General features: G+C 38.9%; 1 protein-coding gene across 2 annotated transcripts in view; it reads right to left on the minus strand.

The window, feature by feature from the left end:
* The window catches only part of PDGFB (platelet derived growth factor subunit B), an 80814-nt gene extending 60058 nt beyond the window's left edge, over window positions 1-20756 (minus strand). The window contains exon 1 of one of the 2 annotated variants that reach the window (XM_044066349.1): window positions 19829-20756. In XM_044066349.1, coding sequence (XP_043922284.1) covers window positions 19829-19882 — 54 coding nt within the window. In that variant the 5' untranslated portion in view covers window positions 19883-20756. The remainder of the gene's footprint in view (window positions 1-19828) is intronic. The other variant, XM_044066341.1, reaches the window with a different exon arrangement.
* Window positions 20757-22055: the final 1299 nt, after the last annotated feature.

Raw genomic sequence — 22055 nt, forward strand, 5'->3', positions numbered from 1 at the left:
CCTTCCAGGGTTTTAATTCCAAATGTTCACAGCCAAAGGATTTGTCTCCAAGCTCATAGCACCACACCACAGTAGTAAATTTATGGCATAACAGCCTATTGAAATCACTGTGGGACACAAAACTCCTCTTGTCAAACAGCTTTATATTTGCAGTACAGTTCAACAATTTTATAAGAAACCCACTGACATTTTTAACACTTACTACTGTTCAGTGTAGAGAAATATAAATGTCAGGGATGTCAGTCTGCAGCAAAGTCATTAAACATATACACATATAAATATATACATACATGCTGAGATACATACATATGTATACAAATATAATATGTAAAGTTATGTGGGCTGCTTGTTTCACATAAAGCAAATGCAGATAAACAAAGCCGTTTAGATTCTAGGGTTACTTTTACTCAGTAAAATTCAACCAATATACAGCATAAGGTTGGCTAAATCTACTGCATGTCTCAATCAGTCTACAACAAGAGTATCAGACTAGGGCTCCTTCTTGGATTATGGCTGGACATTCTGTCTCTATAAAAGTCTTAAGGCTGTTACTGTAGAGATAGAGACATAAAACCAGCCGTCCCTCTGCAAAACAGCATTCACTGGAAAAAAGGCCATTTTATGGCTAGTCTTTGGTTCCTTCTGAACTGGTTTATTTGTGTAATATTGCAGAAGAAGAATAAGATTTGTGTTTAATGTCCAAACCTGCCCGTCCACTGCAATGCAGAAAGTCCCCTGGGCAACGTCAGAGCCACAAATGTCACTGTGATGTCCTTATTACACACTGCAGATGCTTAACTTTTTTTTTTTTTCATCTTAAGCTTCTGAAAGGTTGAATGAGGAACAATAACAGTTCACACTGTACTTGTGAAACTAAGAGCTATTTAAATGATTGTGCCTTTTCAATGAAGAAACTTTACAGATGAGATCATACAGGAAACAGACTGAAGAAAAGAAACAGACAGGAGTGCCACAATGAAATGAATCTATTTTCCATGCAATATCCATTTTCAACCTGAACAGAGAGAGAGAGTGTTAGACAGACAGATAGATGGACAAAACAGAAAGAAGTTAATGCAACTCGTCTGAGAAAACACTATAAAGTATGAGCTAATGACTCATAATATTAAATAGACAGGTATAACAGATCTACAGTGGCCTCCAAGCTTAAAGATTTTCCCTGTATAGCTTGTAAGAACTTGCATGGCTTTTTATAATGACATAACAAGTAAAATATGTGTGCACTATCTGCATATCAAAATATGAAAAGGAAACTTGCTCTACACCCAAACAAAAAGGAATGTTCATGAACTTATGTTTGCCTGGGTATGTTGCCAGTTCTTAAAACTAAACAGATTTTCACTTTGCAGACACTCAGCATGCTAAGCCAATGCTGTCAGCTACAGAGCCTGCATTTAACCATAATGCAGAGAACAATCATTGGTGGGAGAGTAGTTAAGAGAAAAACAGCAATTCCTCAAATCACACTTCCTTTACACCTTTGCCAAGTGCTGAGAAACTCAGTGTTAGGTCTTGCAGAAATGATACCGAGTTGCAAGGTACTTCCCCACCCACTTGCTAATAAATTGTTTGCTTGTTTCAAAGTTTTGGCACGGAGCCACACTTTACATCTGTTCCTCCCATCAAATGAACAAAAAGATATCACATGTACTGCACACCTAGCAGACAGAAACACTAAGACTGTGATATATATCGCTATCTATCTATCTATCTATCTATCTATCTATCTATCTATCTATCTATCTATCTATCTATCTATCTACTGTTTCCATTATTATTATTTCAGATGCTGATAATACCAGCCTGGCATACAGCCAGACACTTAAGACATGATAGCTGTTTTCCTAGTGACAACACTCTCATCTCATGTGACAAACCATAGCAATGTCCTCAAGATCAAACCTAAATAAGGACTCCTACAATAAGATTACTCTACCCACAACTGCCTACTTGGTTTACCCATTCTTAGCCTTACTTAATTAGCCTGAGAAAGGAACCCTACTGTCGTCTTGTGCAACAAGCTATGCTTGTAAGTCACACAGAAACTGCAAAGTGGATGATGAAAATGTCATAAACAGAATATGTCCATTTATTTTCAGTACCACTCTAACAAATCACATCTCTTGTGCACTGTTAATGACCTCAGCTGGTTGAGTGTGGGTAGCAGGCAGAGCTGTATGCCTGCCCCCCACCTTGAATGAGAACATACCACCCAAAATAGGAATGCTTGTTACATGTGCAGAACGGCTCCCTTCAGAAAAAGTGCTGAGAAATGTGTGCATAGGCACATTCCAGCAGTGCTCCAGGGCTCCCACTTTTCTCATGTCTACAGCTAACTTCACTAAGGCAATTAATAACCTGACTGACAGCAGAATGCCTCTTCAAAAAGGCCAAATGCCTTGCAGGGTCCAGCTTCTAGAATGGAGTACTGCATATAAATATAACTAACTGGAAGAAATTCAGGTGGATTACAAAATAATCCAAGCCCAGACAGTTTGTGTTACTAGAAGGGATGAGGCAGCCATCCACATTACTATCCTGTGTGTGATTCTCCCATACCATACATCACAGATCTTCAAAGTGCTAATACATATGTGCCTTGCATGGGACTAAATGATAGCTATCCACATTTGTAAAGAGGAATTATATTCAGATGCTAAAATGTAATTATATTCTGGGCTTTACCTTTTGCAATAAAAGGAATCAAACATAGTGTTTCCTATAACAATTGCAGTATGTTTTCCCTTTCCACATCCCTAACTGTAAATCACTCAAGATGCAAACCACTGCTAGAGGTTACTTAGGAGTGCTCAAAATATTCACTGACCTCAAGATAGAACAGTAAGGAATGTGTCTGATGGTCACTTCAGAGCCACGTTATCCACTAGAATGCACCTTTTTCTCATATTTCCCATGACGAACTGACTGACAGAGCAGTCTGGTACACAGCTTTCATTCAGGACTTCTCAAGGATTCAAGTTCAAAAACAACCAGGACAACTAAAGTCCATAAAGTATTTTGCTGTTTTGAATTGCCACATGTAGGAAGTAGCAAGGCTGTGCTGAAAATGCAGCAGAAAGTCTAGGTTGTATTATGTTATCAGCTTGCTGATTAACTAAGAAACTGTTTGTGGCTACAATTAATTTAACAGTTAATTTCTCTGCCTAAGGGTATTGGGTTCAATCCTGACCTCAGGTTACTCCCTGTATTGAGTATGCATGCTATTTCCTCTACACAGGTTTTCTGTGAGTACTCTGGTAATGCTACTAGCACTGGCCATGTTTGCTTTTGTTAAAATTAGCAGTAGAATTAGCCCTGTTTTTTGCATTTTCTATTCTATTTTTCCTATTTCCTTAAAATTGCCAAGTGATTGGCTACTCTAAACTGATATGTTTTCACATTTACCCTCTGTCCTAAGTCATGGTCGAAAAGGCACCACAATGGGTCATTCACTTCTCCTCCCCAAATACTTGCAAATGTAGTGCAGAGGATAATTTATTTCACTTCTGCTGCTGCAGACAAAACATTATGAAGTAACTGTAACCTTTATGGGAATGAACTACTGCAACAAAATGCAAGAAAACAGAGTGAGAAAGAATGCATACCAAATAAAAAAGTGGCCTGGAGAAAGATGCCAAACAGGTTAATATTCATTTGACTTCTTATTTACTTATTTATTTATTCATCATTCATTTGATAACTAGGGAAAGCTAATCAGGCCGAAGAGGTTTTCACTGAATGACATCATGGAATGAGCAGTGATTCAAATCTTTTACTGAAACATTTGTAGCAAACAGGTATCACTAATGGTAAGTTTATTCATAGGCCACAATTTCAACCTGAAACGCGTGACACTGCATATTACCAAAAAGTAAAGCAGTATGATAATTTGGTAGCATTAGTAACAGTTCCCTATAAAATATGTCTTTAAAATGTCTTATTAACCCATTTTGCTGGATGCTGACATACAAAGGGCACTGTCCAAATCCACTGCTTCATAATCCCAAAAGGTACACAAAAGATGCTAAACAAAGGATAGTAATTGGCTACCATATGTCACTCTCTCTCTTCACCCAAAGACTGCTCCATGTGAAACCTGTAATCAATGAATATTTCTGTCTCCTTTAAAACCATGTGTTTCCATAACAGAGGGAGCAGATATTTTTCTGCAGAGCCAACTATCTCAGGCCCAGTGAAGTAAGTAACTTACTTAGTCACACAGTAAGTACATTAATAGTACAGGAGTTAAACTCAGGTCACTGGGATATAACTTGAGAGGCACTCATTCACTAAACATGTTATGATGCATTGTTTTGTGAGAAATCTTTTGGGATAGCTTTGGCTGTGTTATAGTGGTTGTGCATATGTTGTTGGGATGCCCAGTGGCATTTTCCAAGTGAAATACATAAACATTATGACAGGTATGCAGGCTATATACACTGTTAGACTTTACTAATGTAAATGACTTTGTTAAAATAATTAAGTATTTATGGGGGGAATGTGGCCTCTGCTAAATCATTTAACACACACACACACTAGGAAAGCATCCATGCATACAAGACAGAACATCATCCCTGCTCTTGTTCTATGAAAGCAAACAATGTTATTTATGGAAGTTAAGAAAAAAGTGTCTGACATGTTGGTGTACTGAAGATAAATGCTACAAACATGTACACATGACTGCTGTGTTCACTATGAGCAAAAGTGTAAAAATGTGCACATATACACAAAGAGACTTACACACACACACACACACACACACACACACACACACACACACACACACACACACACACACACACACACACACACACATGCCCACACGCCCACACATATGCCTTTCCCTATCGATAATGAGCAGCATTTATGTCTGCATATCTTGAAACTAGGAAATAAGTCACGTGATTTGCTAACATGCTGGCAGGGAATAGTTGTATGATTACAAGCCAAAAATGCTATCCTGCAAAGAGCTCAGAATGTTATATATCATATCTATATGTGTGTTCTGCATCTGTATAGCATGTTTGTATTAGTGCTGCATGCATGTGTGCGTTTTTGTGTGTGTGTGTGTGTGTGTGTGTGTGTGTGTGTGTCTGTGCTGCACATGTGACTGCATTGTGTGTGAGTTGTGGTGTGCTGTTGATTAGGAAGACCGAAGGGTGTCATGCCTAAGAAGGGTTCTATGATAACAGTGCAGGTTTGCTGGCTTCATCAGTTTCATATGCTGCCCTATCTTCTGTGTTGATTCTCTGGTTTGTTTTTGTGTGGTTACTACATAACAGAAAGGTATGATTTTTGTACACCAAAATGGAAATGACTATTAGCGCAATCACTTCCTATTTGTTATATAACCCCTAACTGCCAGCTAGTGTAGAACCGTTGTTGGCAATTAAAGCAGTTATATGACTGCTTTATCAAATAAAAGAAATGCATATCTTCACATACTCTGATCCATCTGGTGTGGGAAAGCATAGGATGTATGATAAAGCAGAATATGACAACAATACATATTTTCATAATTCTATCAGAAATGCCTAGGTTTCTTTAAAAATAGCTAGGTCAAAAGATGTCACTCTCCAATTAACATCCACAAAATATATAAGGGTTCTCCATCTGATGCATACAGACATATTCATGTATTTAGACAGGTTAGAACACAGAAAGACAGTCACATTCCACTGAATTGCTTTTCTCCCTGTGCTATGAAAACTGAGTCAGAGAAACTCATTTTTCACTTTTGTGAACCACTCAGCAGATGAGAAGATGTCTAGGCTAACACAGATATGTCTGCAATATGTCTTTGAGTCAAAGACCTAATTCTTACTTTGCAGCTGTCCTAAGTGCACTGGGACATAGTCTTGCCTGTACATACTATGCAGCCATGCCCTTTCTCCCTCTCCTCTTGAGTTTTTTCATTTCATATGCAACATGCACCTACTGAAAAATACAAATGTCAACCTGTGTGTGTGGATACACTTGTAACCATGTATATATTTGCTCTTGTTCTGTAAAACTTTTTTCTGCCTTACTATTACTGCATTGTCTTGTGAGTTGTCATTGGCATAAGGGGTTGGGGGTTGGTATAATAGTTAAGGTTTTTACCTTACAGGCAAGAGGTACAAGATCTGATTCTTATGAAGGGAAATTTGCTAGGCTTAAAATGGTGCACAAGGGTAGCTAGCTTACTATTAACCTATGAACATATGACTGTACTCCCTTGGGCTGTGCCAGGCTTGAAGCATGGTGATCTGGGCACTACCCCAGTAAACAAATCTAAACAAGTATATAAAAATAATAAGACACTGTCACGAAAAACATGCCCACGTGATGCAGAAATTAAATTATGTGTTCTACTTCCTTAAGCAGACGTGTCCTACTTCATAGTTTTGGTTCAACACCATTATGTATTCTAATATTCTGTAACACACTATTACCCCAGTTCCGATTACTATTACTGATAAAGGACTAGTCGGCTCGGGGAAATGTTCTAAATTTACTTAGTTAACACCGTAGAATGTTTTGCATCAGCTTGCATTTTCTGGACAATAAGAATTATAAAACTCTTAATTTCAGATAATATTAGTTGACTGTCTATAAACCGCATCAATTTACCAGAAAATCAAACATTTTACGAGGGACAGGACAATAATCTGAGGCAAAATCAGGGACAATTGAAAGATACACTTCTGATTATCTCTTATTATCTGACTCCATGCACTGCAAGTATTACAACAGACTACATTAGTATGTTTGTTCCATTTCCCTATTTCCCTAAGTTCCCCTTTCTCTCTTATCTGCTTTCTCTAACTCGTTACTCCCCTTTTAATGATGGACAATACAAACAATTAAAACATCAAATTACATCATATCTCACTCCACAAATTACTTTTAAAAACAGTACACCATGTTGTACACTGAGAATGACTGGCTATACCTTCTGGTTTGAGTATAGCATTCTATTTAGATGTCTGTTTAATGAAGATTCATTTCTTCCACGTTCTGGTATACAGAGCTCAAAGGTTGACTTAGCCGAAATTCATGCATTTACTCCTAGGTAATAAAGCCACCCAGGTTTGACAGTGAGCTCCAATTAGCAATAAAGTGTGCAGTGCTAAGGGTCACATCAAAGTTGTTATTATGCCAGAGGGGCCGCTGTCTTGTCTGAAGCTATTATTTAAGTTAACAATGAATCAGACAGGCTGAGATGTAACAACACTGTGTGGTTATCTGATGTGCATCTGCAATGCTAAGATCAGAGAGTATTAAGCAGGTATAAGAGGTATTAAGCAGGTGAACAGGTAGAATGACTTGTCCTTTTCATGCTATGCAATTAGACTAAAGTGACTAATCAACCTCCTGCTTTAAGGTACTTTTTTTTCTCCTTCAGCACAAATTGTTTACTGGAAAACATACAGTCTGCAGCAATTATCCTTTCTTCACATATCAGTGAGAAAACATTAAAACAGTTAAAAGTGAAGAGCCAGTCAGCTTAGTACATGACTAGAGCCTCAGCTCTAGGAATCTATGCTTAGGGCTGCTTTTTATCTTCTTATAGACCTCAGTGGCTTTCTGGCTATCAATGGTGCCCCAAGGCAGCCATCTTCCTCTGGCCCAAAACAGCAACTAGTTTTACAGGATAGGGACACTATTAGGAGGGAGAGCCTGAAAATCGAGTGCTCAGACTTCCATGGTAAAAGCAGTGAAGCTGTGGTACTACTGTACAGCAATATCACTGGGAGTGCCCCAATTCATTGTCACTGCTTTTTCTTCACTGCTTTTACTGCAGAAGACTGAGCCCTCCATTTCCTGCCCCCCCTGCCTGAAACTGTCCCTAGAAATGGAGGGCTCAGACTTCCATGGTAAAAGCAGTGAAATTGTGGTACTCCCAAGTGCAGCAATATCATTGGTGCCTACATGGATTTTTATAAGCAAAGCCTACACCCCTCCCCCACTGGCAAACAAACAGTGCTTTGTCCCACTATGCAGAGGCCATGCTCCTGCACATGTGCAATGCTTGTGGGACTAAACCAGCACCATACCCTGACGTTGGGTGTGTTAACATTAGCCATTACCTCACTTACCTCTTCAACTGCATTACCCAGCAAGTGGGGCACTGACTGAAGCCAGATCAGCTAGGAATGCCTCAGTTCTTCTTGTCACAAGACTTCTGGAGAAAGCCAAAATAATCAGGGGGGCAAAGACCCCAAATCAGGGACAGATGTTAAATATTACTCTTACATACTTGCAAAACTTACTAGAATAATGTCTGCTGCATTAACATGCATTTTCTGAAGGATGTGAAGTCTGAAACTCAAATGTCTGTCATAATTCAGTGACTTCAACCCTCCATGATTTGTCACAAATCCACAACCTTTATGAAAAACAGACAAAAATTGAGGCAAAACTCTTAACATACTGCAATATTCTGGACAGATGAGAGGTATGCAGCTAGGGCATGACCACTTCACCCCACACAGTGAGCTGATATGTGGTCCTGCTCTGAAATAAAGGAATCCTATGTAGCCTAAGGTTATTGCAGTTCCAGCTGCTGCAGACACCACCTCTTTATTTTCAGACACTGTATGCAGCTTGAACATAATGGGGAAACAGTCGTCAGGAATACATGTTCTAAAGCTAAGCACATCTCCACTGGCCAGAAAAAATTACGATCATTCACTGTTTCAAATGGAAGATTGAAATTACTATGCCATAAAAACAGAAAACAAAAATGTTAGAATCTATTTTTTTTTTTAGATTGTTAAAAGGATTTGGTGACTGAAAGGCCCACCATTTCCAGGATTTGTTCGAGAAAAATGAAATATGTATACTAGCATTCACTTATACATAAGGCAAACATATATGTGCCAACATGTGGAATTAAAGCAAGTCATCAGGAAAGATACCTTTATTGCACAGAAAACACCTAAGTGATACAACTTTATCAATTAAGTACTACAGCAATAGCACTGTGGCAGCACAAAATCGTTCCATTTTTTTTTCTTTTGTCCTAGCACCTGACGTATGAGCATATGAGTGACAACATAGTCTAAGAAAAAGAACATGCTGCCTGACATCAAAGATCTAGCCCAAGACATAGCCAAGAAATGCTGATGGAGTAGCTCACTTAATCTATATATGTATGTATATATATATATATGTATATATATATATATATATATATATATATATATATATATATAGATATATAGATATATATATATATAGAGAGAGAGAGAGAGAGAAGGAGACATTTATATACACATACATGCATACAAATATGCAGAAGCAAGTAAACACATCAACAAACAAACACCATCTTTCAGAACTTGGGAATTATCTGCACACAAGCAGCAGGCAGAAGAAAGGCTTGAATGAAACCATGTAAATCTATGCGAGCTCTTGAACTTACCTCAGTATCACAAAAACTAAGGGACTAAGCATCAATAATTGGCAAGCTGGCATGCCAACAATGGTACACTATCCAAAACATATGCTATTATGTGTAGAGTGTCGCTCACCATGCTGCTGTTTAGGAAATGTGTAGCTCACATGGTGAATACTTTTACTTAACATTCCACTGATTATGTTTCTTCTGGCAAATTTTGGAATACATGTAATCTGCCTTTGTCTTCAAAGACTGGATGACTAATTTAACTGCATTTATGTCAGAATGAGAAATACAGATGAACAAGTAAAGTGAATTTCAGACATTAGATCCTATCTGCCAGTTTTGACAGTATTTATTTATTTTATTTAACATTTGTTTACTGGGAAAGTCCAACTTGGAACAAAGCCAATTTTCAGCAGATGTCTGGGGAGAAATGTTCCAGTCTTTGTAAAGTGGGTGGAACCTGGAGTACCCAGAGAAAACCCACATGAATGCTGGGAGGAGATGCAGACTCCACACAGAAGGCACCCCAGTCGAGGACTGAACTGAAAAACCTCTTGCTGTGAGGCAACAACACTACCACTGCACCGTTGTGAAACAGCCACTTTAAATGACTACTCTTCCTGTTCAGTTATTCTCTTAGTATGTTAATAATACATAAAAAGACTATCACACCCATCCCAGTGATCCCAACAGCCCCTGGAATAGTTTGCCAAAAGTCTGCCTGTAATTTTCCATTATGCCTTTACTGCATAAGACCACTACAATCTCTTGACCTCTTCCACATTTGAAACAAAAGCATTGTTACCACAATTGTATCATATTTGTATCCGAATTCCAGGTGTGTTTTATTTCAGATGGCGAGGATGAAGGGTAGCTTGAATTAGCAAACTATGTGGAGTTTATAACAAGCAGCCATGTAGTTATGGACAAGATATCAGAAAGAGCACATCAGCAATCAATGCATTAAGTATAAAATTAATGCATAACATACAACTGATAACGGGTATTTACATTATTAACATTTCTTTGTTATTTATTTATTTTGTGGGCTTTAAACCTTCCACTCAAAAAAAGCAATAGTGAAGTGTGTGTGTGTGTGTGTGGGGGGGGGGGTGGGTTCGCTTAAGAATCCTTAAATATGACAGTCCTGAACTTCATAATCCTGAAGCCCAAAATCCTGAAAATTCAAAATCCTGAATCCCAAAAGACTGAAAACATACAGGACACAAAGAATGACAATATTCCTGTACAAGGACACACAGAAACATACAAGAGAAAGGACAGCACTTTTCACCAAGCCCCCTGCACACCCCCTGCTAATTAAATATATGAACTCCAAGATTGCACTCCACAGAAAAAAATGACAAACATACCATCACATGTTTCATGACTACCTGTTGTAACCTTAGCAATGTTCCCTTTTAACTTGTTATACTACAACATAACTCATGATAGTGTAGTGAAATGCAATCTTGGAGTTGATATATTTAAGTAGCAGAGGGTGTGAGGGGTGTAGGGGAGCTTACCCCCATACTTAAATTTGATTACATGTAATAGGGTTTGTGTTGTCTATAGTCAGTAGATGTATCATCTGTGTTTTCAGTCTTTTGGGATTCAGGATTTTCAGTTTTCAGGATTTTGGGTTTCAGGATTATGAAGTTCAGGATTGTGATATTTCAGGATTCTGAAGTAAAAAAAAAAATATATATATATATATATATATATATATATACACATATACATACATATGTATGTATTTATAATTCGATGTAAAGTCTTTTCTGGGTTTTAGCACCTATAAGACATTTAGACCTCCTGAAAATTGTGTGGAAGTTATCACTAAACCCACTACAACCTAATGCCATAATGCTTTGAATGAATTTATAATGGTATTACCCATTCCATCCCTGAATATACTGCTAATTTATTTGCAAACAAATTCAGTACAAACTACCCCCCCCCAAAAAAAAAATGGTCACTAAAGTTCCACAAATTCCTAAGTCTTTTTCTCTGTAGAGATCATTATGGATCACATCCTAAATGCATTCTTTAAAGCTAAAATGATCACCTCTATGTGCCCTGACACTGTACCTGTTTGCTTAGTCAACAGTGCCAAACATACTTTATCTGAGCCACTTGAAAAACTATTCAACTTAAACATAGCCATAAACTTTTTCCATAACTCCAAAACATACTCTATTATTATGCCACTACAGAATGGGCCATCCCCAACTCAGATATGATGAACAACACACCTTCAGCCTAAAAGACCTTCTTTGCAGAGTCACAGAAGGCATTAGATGTGATTTTGTAAGCAATTATATGAAAATCTGATTGATTTAGACCAGCAACAATATGCTTTTGTCAAAAGGAAACTGTGTTTTCCATAATTAAACCTCTACAAGAAAATCACTGAACTTTAGATAAATGGCCACGTACTTCATATAGTGTATTTGGGTCTGACCATGGTCTTTGACACTATTTCCAGTGCCGGAAATGTAGCAGGTGCCACCTTAGGAAAGAAAAAAGCTAATTAGCAGTGATCCTTATGGCTCAGTACTGGGACCCGTTTGGGTCAACATAGTTTATTGGATCAACAAACCAATAACTCAGACATATGGCTAACCAAATTTGTAAATGACTGCAAGCTGGGTGCTGTGATTCACAGAAAGGGCTAAACATTAAAAGTCAGTAGTGTATTAGAAACAGGCTTTAATGCAAAGATGTACAGCATTCTCACCTTTGGTTAATCGATGCTGAGAGTGGCTTACATTACAGGCAGCACCCCACTCTAGACTGATATGATCATCAGCAATCTCCACGTCTGTATAGTCAACTCCTTATCCTTTGGCTACCAGTTAGCAGCACTAGTCAGGAAATCATTTATCCCCCCAAGTAATGACAAATCACATCAAATCAATGTAATCTTATTCTATACTCTGCTCTGATCAGAATATAATGCCCCTTTAGTACACATATCTCCACAAACATCACACAGCTACAAAGATCCCAGGGGATCCTAACTAAAAAAGATCATGCACTAAAGATCCTCAAATACCAGTACAGACTTAAAGCTATGTTGCTATATTCTGTTCCTTATAGATCCTCTGTTGTGGTTTATGTCCAACATTGTGTACATTTTGTGCTGTTAAGGACCCAACCCTATTTGATCCCCTACAGCTGCTCAAAGCAAATGACTTCACAAATGCTTGAACTAAAGACTTGAATCTCCTTCAACAAATAAATGAGAAGCAACAGAGGGACATACAACACTCAACTATTCTCTGGCATAATCTTCTATTACATATAAAACTAAGTGAGACACTCATTTTCCTTAAAACCAACCCATTTGATTAGACATACAGCCATACATTAATCATGGACCTGACTTGTTTTGCCCTCCTGGAGGCATACCTCTCAACTGTCATGATTTTTGCCTCATATTTTCCAGCTATTCATCTTCCTCATAAACTTTGTGGTTTCCTGGCAAAACACTGGAATGATCTGATGAATTAAGTCATTCAATAATGATGTACATTTGAGTTTCAGACTTCAGATCTTTCCAAAAATGTACATTAACACAACCCCTGTTACTCTAGTAACTTTCTAAATTTGTAGGAGCAATATTTAAAATATGTCCCAATTTTTGGGCCTTTGTACTACAATTTTGTCAAGCTTTATCCACATTTCTTGCACTAAGAAGTTGAAAGGTATGCCCGGAATCAGAATGTGCCCTCTGAGAGTAAGTATTGGCAAAGTTTGACTACACCTTTCCCTTTTTGCACACATTGTCTAGAATTTGATATATATTTCTTGGTTCATGGATATTTCTCTTATCTTAAACCCTCCCCTCTGTCTTACACAATAGCAGTATGGTATTTATTAACTAGACTTTATTTTTTTTCAGATATGACAAACATTTGTAATAATGACTGCAAGTAATGCCCACTGCCTGCAAAATACAAGCTCTGAAAGCAGAAATTCAGACCTCCAGCCATGCTACATATTCTTCTTGGTTGGAGAGGCTTAATCCTTCAAAACACATGTGCAGTGAACCAGTGAAGGTAATTCCCCAACCTTGACTGTAACTATGATGTTATCATACCGTTTAACTGTTCAGATTTTCACAGAATGTCCAGGATTTTTGCCTCACATTTTGGTCTGTTTCTCATAAAATATGTGGTTTTCTGGCAAATCAGTGAGGAATGAATTCAATAAATAATGACATACATTTGAGTTTCAGACTTCATATCCTTGAGAAAATGCATGGTAACACAAATTTTATTCTAGTGGCTTTGTAAGTTTATAAGAGCAATATTTAAACGTTGTCCCTATTTTTGGCCCTTTGTTCCTCCTTATTTTGGGGTCTGTCCAGATTTCTTGTGCTAAGAGGCTGAGAGATATGAATGTTATATCTGATCTTGCTGTCATCTCACAAAGTAAGTGGGAAACCCACAGAAATGACTACAACCCTAGACTTAACATTCCAAGGCTGTGTGCCATGCCGTATTACTTTCACAGGACCAGCCTTTAGGTGTCAGCAGATGTATCTATCTGCATTATGAGCCCTACCAGTCTACAAGGATGAAACCAGTGCACACATGGCTGAAAGTTCAGCATAGATGCTATAGCACTCCACAGCACAAGTGTATCATGTCACTATAAAGGCTATACTTGGCTAGAATGTATCTGGCCTTAAATAGCACTTACACTCCTGCATGAAGGAGGATATCAACTCTAAATTCCCCTTCCACATTTACTCTCAACCCTAATGAAGTTATGTACATGGAGAAAGGATTTAATATGACTTGATGTAACAGAGCTATAAATTTACAGCTGGATAATCATCACCACTAACTGCAAAAGTCTCAGTATACCAAAGTACATCAAGACACAAAAGAAAGCACATCTCACAACACAACATTTGTAGAAACAAGCTCAGCAGTCAAGTTCTGAAAGTTTCAAATAGTTAACGTTACTGTCTAATTAGCAATTAAAGTGTTTTAAGTTGAGTTGTCTAAAGTAATACACACTAATGCTAGTACGTATACAATGCGGTCCACAGAGATGGTTTAGTGAGGCTGGAGACGAGTGCATATAAGGGGACAGTCTACATAAGTAACACACAGGGAAGTTTTTCAGTCTGTTCCATATACCCTTAGAAAGAACAGTTAAGAAAGCCAGTTAGTGGCAAAGGCAGAATTTTTGCAACTCAGTAGCAGCCTAGAGAATGTAGCCCCCACTGCATTAAATGTAGCTCCCCTCTTTACCACGGACAGTGCATGTTTTGGGTAGCATATGTTTAATAACTTAAAGACAATACACTGACAAATAACTACAGATTAAATTGGCCCAAAATTCTAGCATATCCTATTGCACAAAATAAGTAGATAATTTAAAAATACATGCCATGGTGTGCAGAGCATATGCCTGTTTCACATACGTTCCTTGCCTCACATGGTCTTAAAGTTGGGTTAAAAATGTTTCAAATGGGACACAACATTTTCTCCACCTCACTAATCATAAAACTATTTATGAAATCACTAACAATGTTGCTGTATTTAATAAGAGCTCCACAACCTGACAAGGACCTCATAAATGGCTTTATGCTTTACTTCACTGTTGCAGATTCCTGGACTTGGTTAAGTATTTCTTTGTGCTACATTTTTACTGCATCATAATGTAATAATGTGACGAAATGAATTGATGCAATGCAGACTGTTACAGTTAGGGGAGGGGATTACAGAAGAAGGCACAGCAATTTCAAACTATTATTTACAAAAGGTTTTAAGTAACAGGCTATTCAATATTAAATAATCCGACAGCAAATCGTTCGAAATATGTCTTGTATTTGTGAAACAATATACAGGGATTTTATAACAATCACCTTTCATGTCTTCAAGGAGTAGCCAGAGAAAGCTATATTGAAACAGATGATAAACTCCACACTGACAGTGAATGGAGAACATGAGGTTGGTAATGAACAAGAGCTGTGGGGAGAGAAACCGACTTAACCACTCTAACCCTCACTTCTATACCAGCTTTAAATTATCTGCTTATTGTTAGATGCTGTGTGTTTACACTAATTTCATAAACATATATATTGACATACACAATGTAGTCTTTAAGGTAAGCTATGTTCAGATTGAATCCTGGATCTCTACTCGTTATTTCAAACAATCGATAATATGGATGTTTGGCATTGTTTGAGTGGCAGCATGATGAATGTAGACAGGTGATTTGAATGGAAGTTTAGAAAGACGGTCTTCAATGAATTCTGTCAGGGGTATGTCTAAAAGGTAAGTGTATTGCCTTCTTCTTTGTTGTCCCTTCATTAATTCATTTATTCATTCACTCACTTATTCACCAGTACCCAGTTTACCCTATTTAAGATTGTGAAATAGCTGGCACCTATCCTGACAGTGAAGGGCATGAAGCCAACCAGTCCAGGACAGATGCCCATCACAGGGCATGCACACCCATACGTACCACACTGTATGCAGAATATGATGTTTAGAAGCTTATGAATTTGCATCATATGCAAACATCTTTGGGATGTGGGAGAAGATGGTAGAGACCAGAGAATCCAGCAAAAATCCAAATGGGTACAGAGAAAGATCAAGAAAGCTCGGCACCAAAGAGAGAAACAGAACCAGAAAACCTAGTGTTCTAACACAGCAACACTATCCACTGGGCAATGTTGTACTTTACTGGCTCACCTTCAGTTTTGCGCAGGAGTGGGCATGGTTTACATGATTGACGAGCGAACCTGAATATGAAATAAGGCATGATTGGCATGCCGTGCATATTAGCCACTGACACTAACTCAGCTGCTCGTCTACATTCATTGCATGCATCATGCTAGGGGAACTAGAGAACTAAGTACACTTACAGCATTATACTACTGGTCGGTATATCGAAGTGGTGGGGGGTGTGGGGGGTGCAGTGCTTCCACAGGAGTCGGTATATCCAAGTGGCGGGGGTGTGGGCTGCAGGCTTGCCCCCTGCAAAAGCTAAGGGAAAACATGGAAAAGGACGTAGAAATCACGTTAAATTATTCACTCCTTTGATGTTCTATTCTGGGTGGAAAACCACATTGTGTTGGTTATTCATGAGAACAGCAACACATCAACCAGCCGGGATGGGGTTTGGGCGGCGTTTGCTACTGCGCATCTGGTGAGCCAGTCAAGTAAAATATCGCCAGCTGACTATATTGAAACTTATCAAAAGTTATGCTTTAATTTAGTGAGGTTTTTTGTCCTGTTAAGACATCCCTATTTTACTCAACAGCATTTAAGTATTCATTTGCTCCATAGTTCATTTAGTTTACTCAGTTCCTATGTAAGGAATTGGTCAACATGGATCTTTTTCAGCCTTGACTTTTGTATATGGTTAAATGTAATCAGGAGCAGCCTTAGATCAACTTGTGCCCTAGGCAAAAGGGCTCCACGGCGACCCCCACCACACCACCCGGTGCCCCTATCCTAATCTACCTACACCAAATAAACACTGGAAAAGCACCCCTACTAGATTGGCGCCCTAGCCGGCCGCCTAGCTGGCTTATGCCTAAGGCCAGCTATGAATGCAATGACAGCTTTTTTGGAAGGGGGGGGGGTGAAAATAATAAACCCCATGCAGTAATGCATGCAGACAGTATTTTTATCCCAGATTTGGGCTCAGATTTTTGATCTGTCACTCCTAAAACAATATTATTATGATTATTATTATTATTTGAGAAAAGGCGGTGACTTGGTCAGAGTCAGTAAATATTGAAAATCACCGCTAAATACTGATAACCACAGCAATTTCAGATTTGTTTTACTTAAGAAAATACATATTGATTCACATCCTCCGTTTCTATCAATGTCTTAAGTTAGCAGGGCCTGTGTTTAAAAAAGTGTCCCTTAACTTGGGGGCTTTTTTGAACCAATATCTTGAGTTAAAAGAGTTGAGAGCTGTTACATGCGAACAGGGCTGAACTCCAGAGCTGAAAGGCAGGTCTTAAACAAGGGGGAACGAAGCTTCCCAAGTGGGGTTGAAGAACATACATACATAACACACTGAGCCCAAAACGGTGGCTTACTGTTATATCTACAAAACATGTGCCGTTAAATAACAGAAATTCGTGGACTGCAGAGGGCAGTAACAGTCTTGCTAAAACTGTTTCAACTTGAAATATTATACATTTGAAAGCATGTGTTGCATGACTCATGCTCTGAGTACTATAACCGGTGCAGAACTGCTGAGTGCAACTGTACTGCATCATTCTAACCATTTTTCACCTGTTTACATGCACACTGTACAGACCACATTTACTCATGTCCCCACTGGGTTTGGGGTAGTTTAGAGAGGGGAGATTGATTTTAGGTTTAGGGAGAGATGGAGACTTTAGGGTAGGGAGGGGGGAAGAAACTCTTGGGTTTAAAAAGAGACGGGGACTTAGGGTTAAGATCAGGGTTCGGGTTAGACTGCATTGTCTAGCGTATTGGACGACGACGTTAGATGTGTGTGTGTGTGTGTGTGTGTGTGTGTGTGTGTGTGCGCGCGTCTGCGGGTGAGTAAATCAGGTGTGCACGAGAAACTACAGAAAATGTATCATCTTCATGAATGTGGAAAACCATTTGAATGTGGAGCAAGTGTGGAACATAGAATTTTTAGGATTCAAAAATAAGGACCTCATACTGGGAACACTTAGGAGATGTGAGCTCAAGTCCTGTAAAATTTGATTTCCAATGTTCTTGTGCTACTGCTGCAGAGTGGGTGGTGGTAACAAGAGTCCGGGTACCTAAGTTTTCGGGGTAAATTAAAAGGAAGTTTCCTAACGTATATACATGTTAAATAAATATTCATGCCAAATAATGATGACTCATACATATAAGATCATTAAAAAACGCATTTAACATAATCTGAGCTTTACATTCGAAGCTATTAGCGAACGTTCAACATTTTGCTCATTTATTCAACTTTATCAGGAAGTGTTCTATATTTTGGAGATAGGTTGAGAGCTGTGGTGGGAAATAAAAAATCCATTGTGGAGTGAAAGAGGCTGTTAAGGCTGTGTATCACAGGGGGGTGGCACAAAGTGGGGCATTCCTTGAATTACCTCTAACCTTTCCGCATGTCATATTAATTGAGTACTCAGATATGCTCCGTGTATTCGCTTGTGTTAAGTAAGAATTCACAGTACCCTATTTCAGAGTGGCTCTGCAGGACACCCTTAATGTGCTTGGCACTTACAGACTGCTGCAGAACAGCCACGGAAACCGTGGATTAAAAGCACAGGGCTGGTGGGACCAAGGACACTTTGAAGCAATGCACTGGTCACCTGCAAACAAATATACAAGCTAAGATCGGACAGAGAAATGGACGTGGGCAGGTGTGCCTATCCAGCTGATGTGACACACTGCACTTGGCTGCAAGACCACATTTTTGACCGCACTTATTTGTCACAGTGAAGGCTAAATATGCACGTATCTGTCTTTCTCTTTGTGTGAATAAGCATACAATGCCCCCCGGAAACTGTGATCTTCGGTTTATTCAGTCCTTTAGGAAGATAATAAAAACACAAGACTTCGTTTAACAAAACTTCGAACTGTATTTCTACAAAGACCGCCCGATATTTCCCAGGGCTACTTTAAACTTCTCCGAATTCTCTGCAAGTGGTTGTAATCTGCCAGCTGAATTTGAATTTTTACAGATGTTTTATTTCTCATTTGGAGTTTTGGACGATTGCAAGAGGCCAAAAGAAGTATCGTACACATACCTCTCCACTGTCATATTTTCGCAGAATGATCAGAATTTTGCCTCATTTTTTGGTTTGTTCATCATAAAATGTTGGTTTTCTGGCAAATCATTGAAGACTGAAGCCAGAAAATAATGACACACATTTGAGTTTCAGACTTTATACCCATCAGAAAATTCACATAAATGCAAAACGTGTTTTCTATCAACTTTCAAAGTTTGTAACATTTAACAATTGCCCATATTTTGGGGCCTTTGTCCCCCTATTATTCATGGCTTTATCCAGATTTATAGCAAGAGGTTGAGAGGTATGTAACGAGCTACTGAAACGTTGCAGTACTAGTGATGCTTTAGACTTGAAGTACCGAATGCAGACTTACTAAATGTCTGAAGTTTTACGATTTAATAATACAGTAACATGTGTATAGCTTTTTCCCACTGATTCCCCATGGAAAGCAGGTGCTCATCGTTGTACACACAGCATTACTGCATTACTTTTGCATACTACAAAGTGGGTAAGGTCATTTTCTTAGCCCCCCACCTCTGCAATTGACACTCATTCTTTTTCATGGTTGACTGTTAGAACCCGTGGATGGGGATATCACAGCACAGTTGAGGAGCGAAAGCTGACAAAGTAAAGTACATAAATATAATAGTAACATGACAGAAACTCACCTCAGCAAGTGCAAAATAATACCACAGGTGTAAAACAGCTGCAATCTGTAGCATTGTGTCTCAGTGTAAGTCCGCAAAGTTCCAGGCGCATTTAAAAAATACAAAATCCTCGTTATCAGTATGGTCCAAATTTCCAAGTTTCGTTATCTGTAATTGAGCAGCATTTCACACATTAGATAATCTTGCAAAAGTAAAGCTGACTTGTGCCCCGTATTTCTAGCAGGTAAATAATTATGTGTTAAACAAAATCCTCTTGGTTCAGATAATCCCTGGTGATATTATCCCCCTTAGTTTATAATATATTACTAGGCTAATTGTGGTAAGACCGCCACTATGCAATGGAGATGCTTTCCTTCAAAGTTTAGTGCAACTTTTCTGTCATTTTTTTAAGTTTTGGGGAGCACCAGGCTAGCAGATATGAATAAGTGATGGTTGTCCTTTTTATCAGCTTCACGGTTGCACAACGAACACAGCTACAGTGACGAATTTGTAGATAAAATTGGATGGTCCTGCACTCAGCTGGCAGGTGGCTGATCTCGTGGCTCCCAACACCACAGCAGTACTTGTCACTGTCTGAGTGTGGAATTTGCAGTAATCATCGCTTCAAAGTGCTGCCCTCTGTTTATATACCTGTACCAGCTGAGGAAGTGGTGGGAGGAGTTAGCAGTGGCCTCTTCAACAGGGAGGTGTGGAAACCAGCACTAGAGGTTTGGGGTATCACTGAACCGTGTTTAACGTTTTCAGCTGTGTATAAACACGTTTTAGAGTCTTGGACTTAAACATGCAGAGTGTCTGTAGGGTGGAATCTAGTGGCTCCCTCTTCTTACTTTTCGCTGTGGATTTTTTCAGCTTGCAGCCAGTATTCACTCGTAGTCGTGGATTACTACAGACCTGTTTTGACACTGTTGCCCGAGAAACAGGTTTGCCCATGGCGCGATACGTCAAACAGCGAGTTGACAGCACGACAAGAGAAAGTGCACTGTACAACAGCTGGGTAGAAAGTACCCCACAGTTTAATTTACTTCACAGCTGTAGTGACCCACTATTTTCAAAACTGCAGCTGCGTGATCTTCATAGCAGGTGCCATCTATGTTTGTAACTAACTACAAGTAATTATGAATTTAAGATTTTATAATTAACATCTAAAATAACCTTGTCAGTCTTACTTCTAGCATGTCACAGAGCATGTAACGCCCCACGCTGCCTTTCTGTGCACCACAGGATTCGTTCCGTTTCTATCCTCCCCACCCACAAAACGTCTGTATGACTGCCTCCAATGTGTATGTCTCTACTGCTGTTTTACTGCTGCAGTTCTAGCCTGCTCGCACAAACCCTTCGGACAGAGATCTACACAACCTTTTCCGCCTCATTCACGTCAGTTCTTAGTTTCTAGTTAATATGTTTATGTTCATGCGTCCTTCAGCGTGATTCAAATCGTGTATCTTCCGCGTACCTACTGGTCTGCATGCTAGTTTTTATTTTCACTCACTCCCGTTCTGTACTTTATCTTCTGCTGTCGACTGCGAAAGTTATTAAATTCTAAGGGGTTACATTATAGTACCTTTTCCTGTCATTCAGGGTTGCCACCTTTTCAAATGCCAAAAGTGGGACATTTTTATTTTTGTAGAAATGTGAGATTTTGCAGGACAACACATGCCCACGGCCAGTGCAAAGGACAGAATTCACTTTTTTGCCAAATTGTAGCATTTATGTTGCCTTTGCTATTTCATATGATATTTATGTGTGTCAGATACAAAATAACTGTTTTATGTGACTATTAAAGAAAACCTAAAAATGTATTTTGTCTAAAAATCTCAGGACGTTTGCCATTTTTTAGTTTTTTTTCACAGGACCCAACTGCCCAAAGTGAGACTGTCCCTCGCAAAGAGGGACAGTTGGTAACCCTACAATTAGGCTTTACAACAACTTCTCTTGTCTTCTTTGCTATGTCTATGTTTTGTTTTCTTCTCGTTTCCTTAGCCCTGACGTTTCTGTGAGCACCTCTAGGGTATGATTGTGAAAAAGGTTAAAAAAATAATGATTGCACTGGCCCCATCCACCACACATTACCACGCTATAGTGATCCTCTCAGCACACATCTGTGGTTTGATTGTGAGGAAATTTAAAGAAATTATGATCACACCAACCATCCCATTCACCCCACCACAATCTACAGTGACCTTCCGTGCACACCTCTGAGCAGAGCCTGTTTTAGACTAGACGGGGC

Source organism: Protopterus annectens, chromosome 1.part0 (assembly GCF_019279795.1).
Source record: "Protopterus annectens isolate FY-2018-M chromosome 1.part0, PAN1.0, whole genome shotgun sequence".
Taxonomy (NCBI): domain Eukaryota; kingdom Metazoa; phylum Chordata; order Ceratodontiformes; family Protopteridae; genus Protopterus; species Protopterus annectens.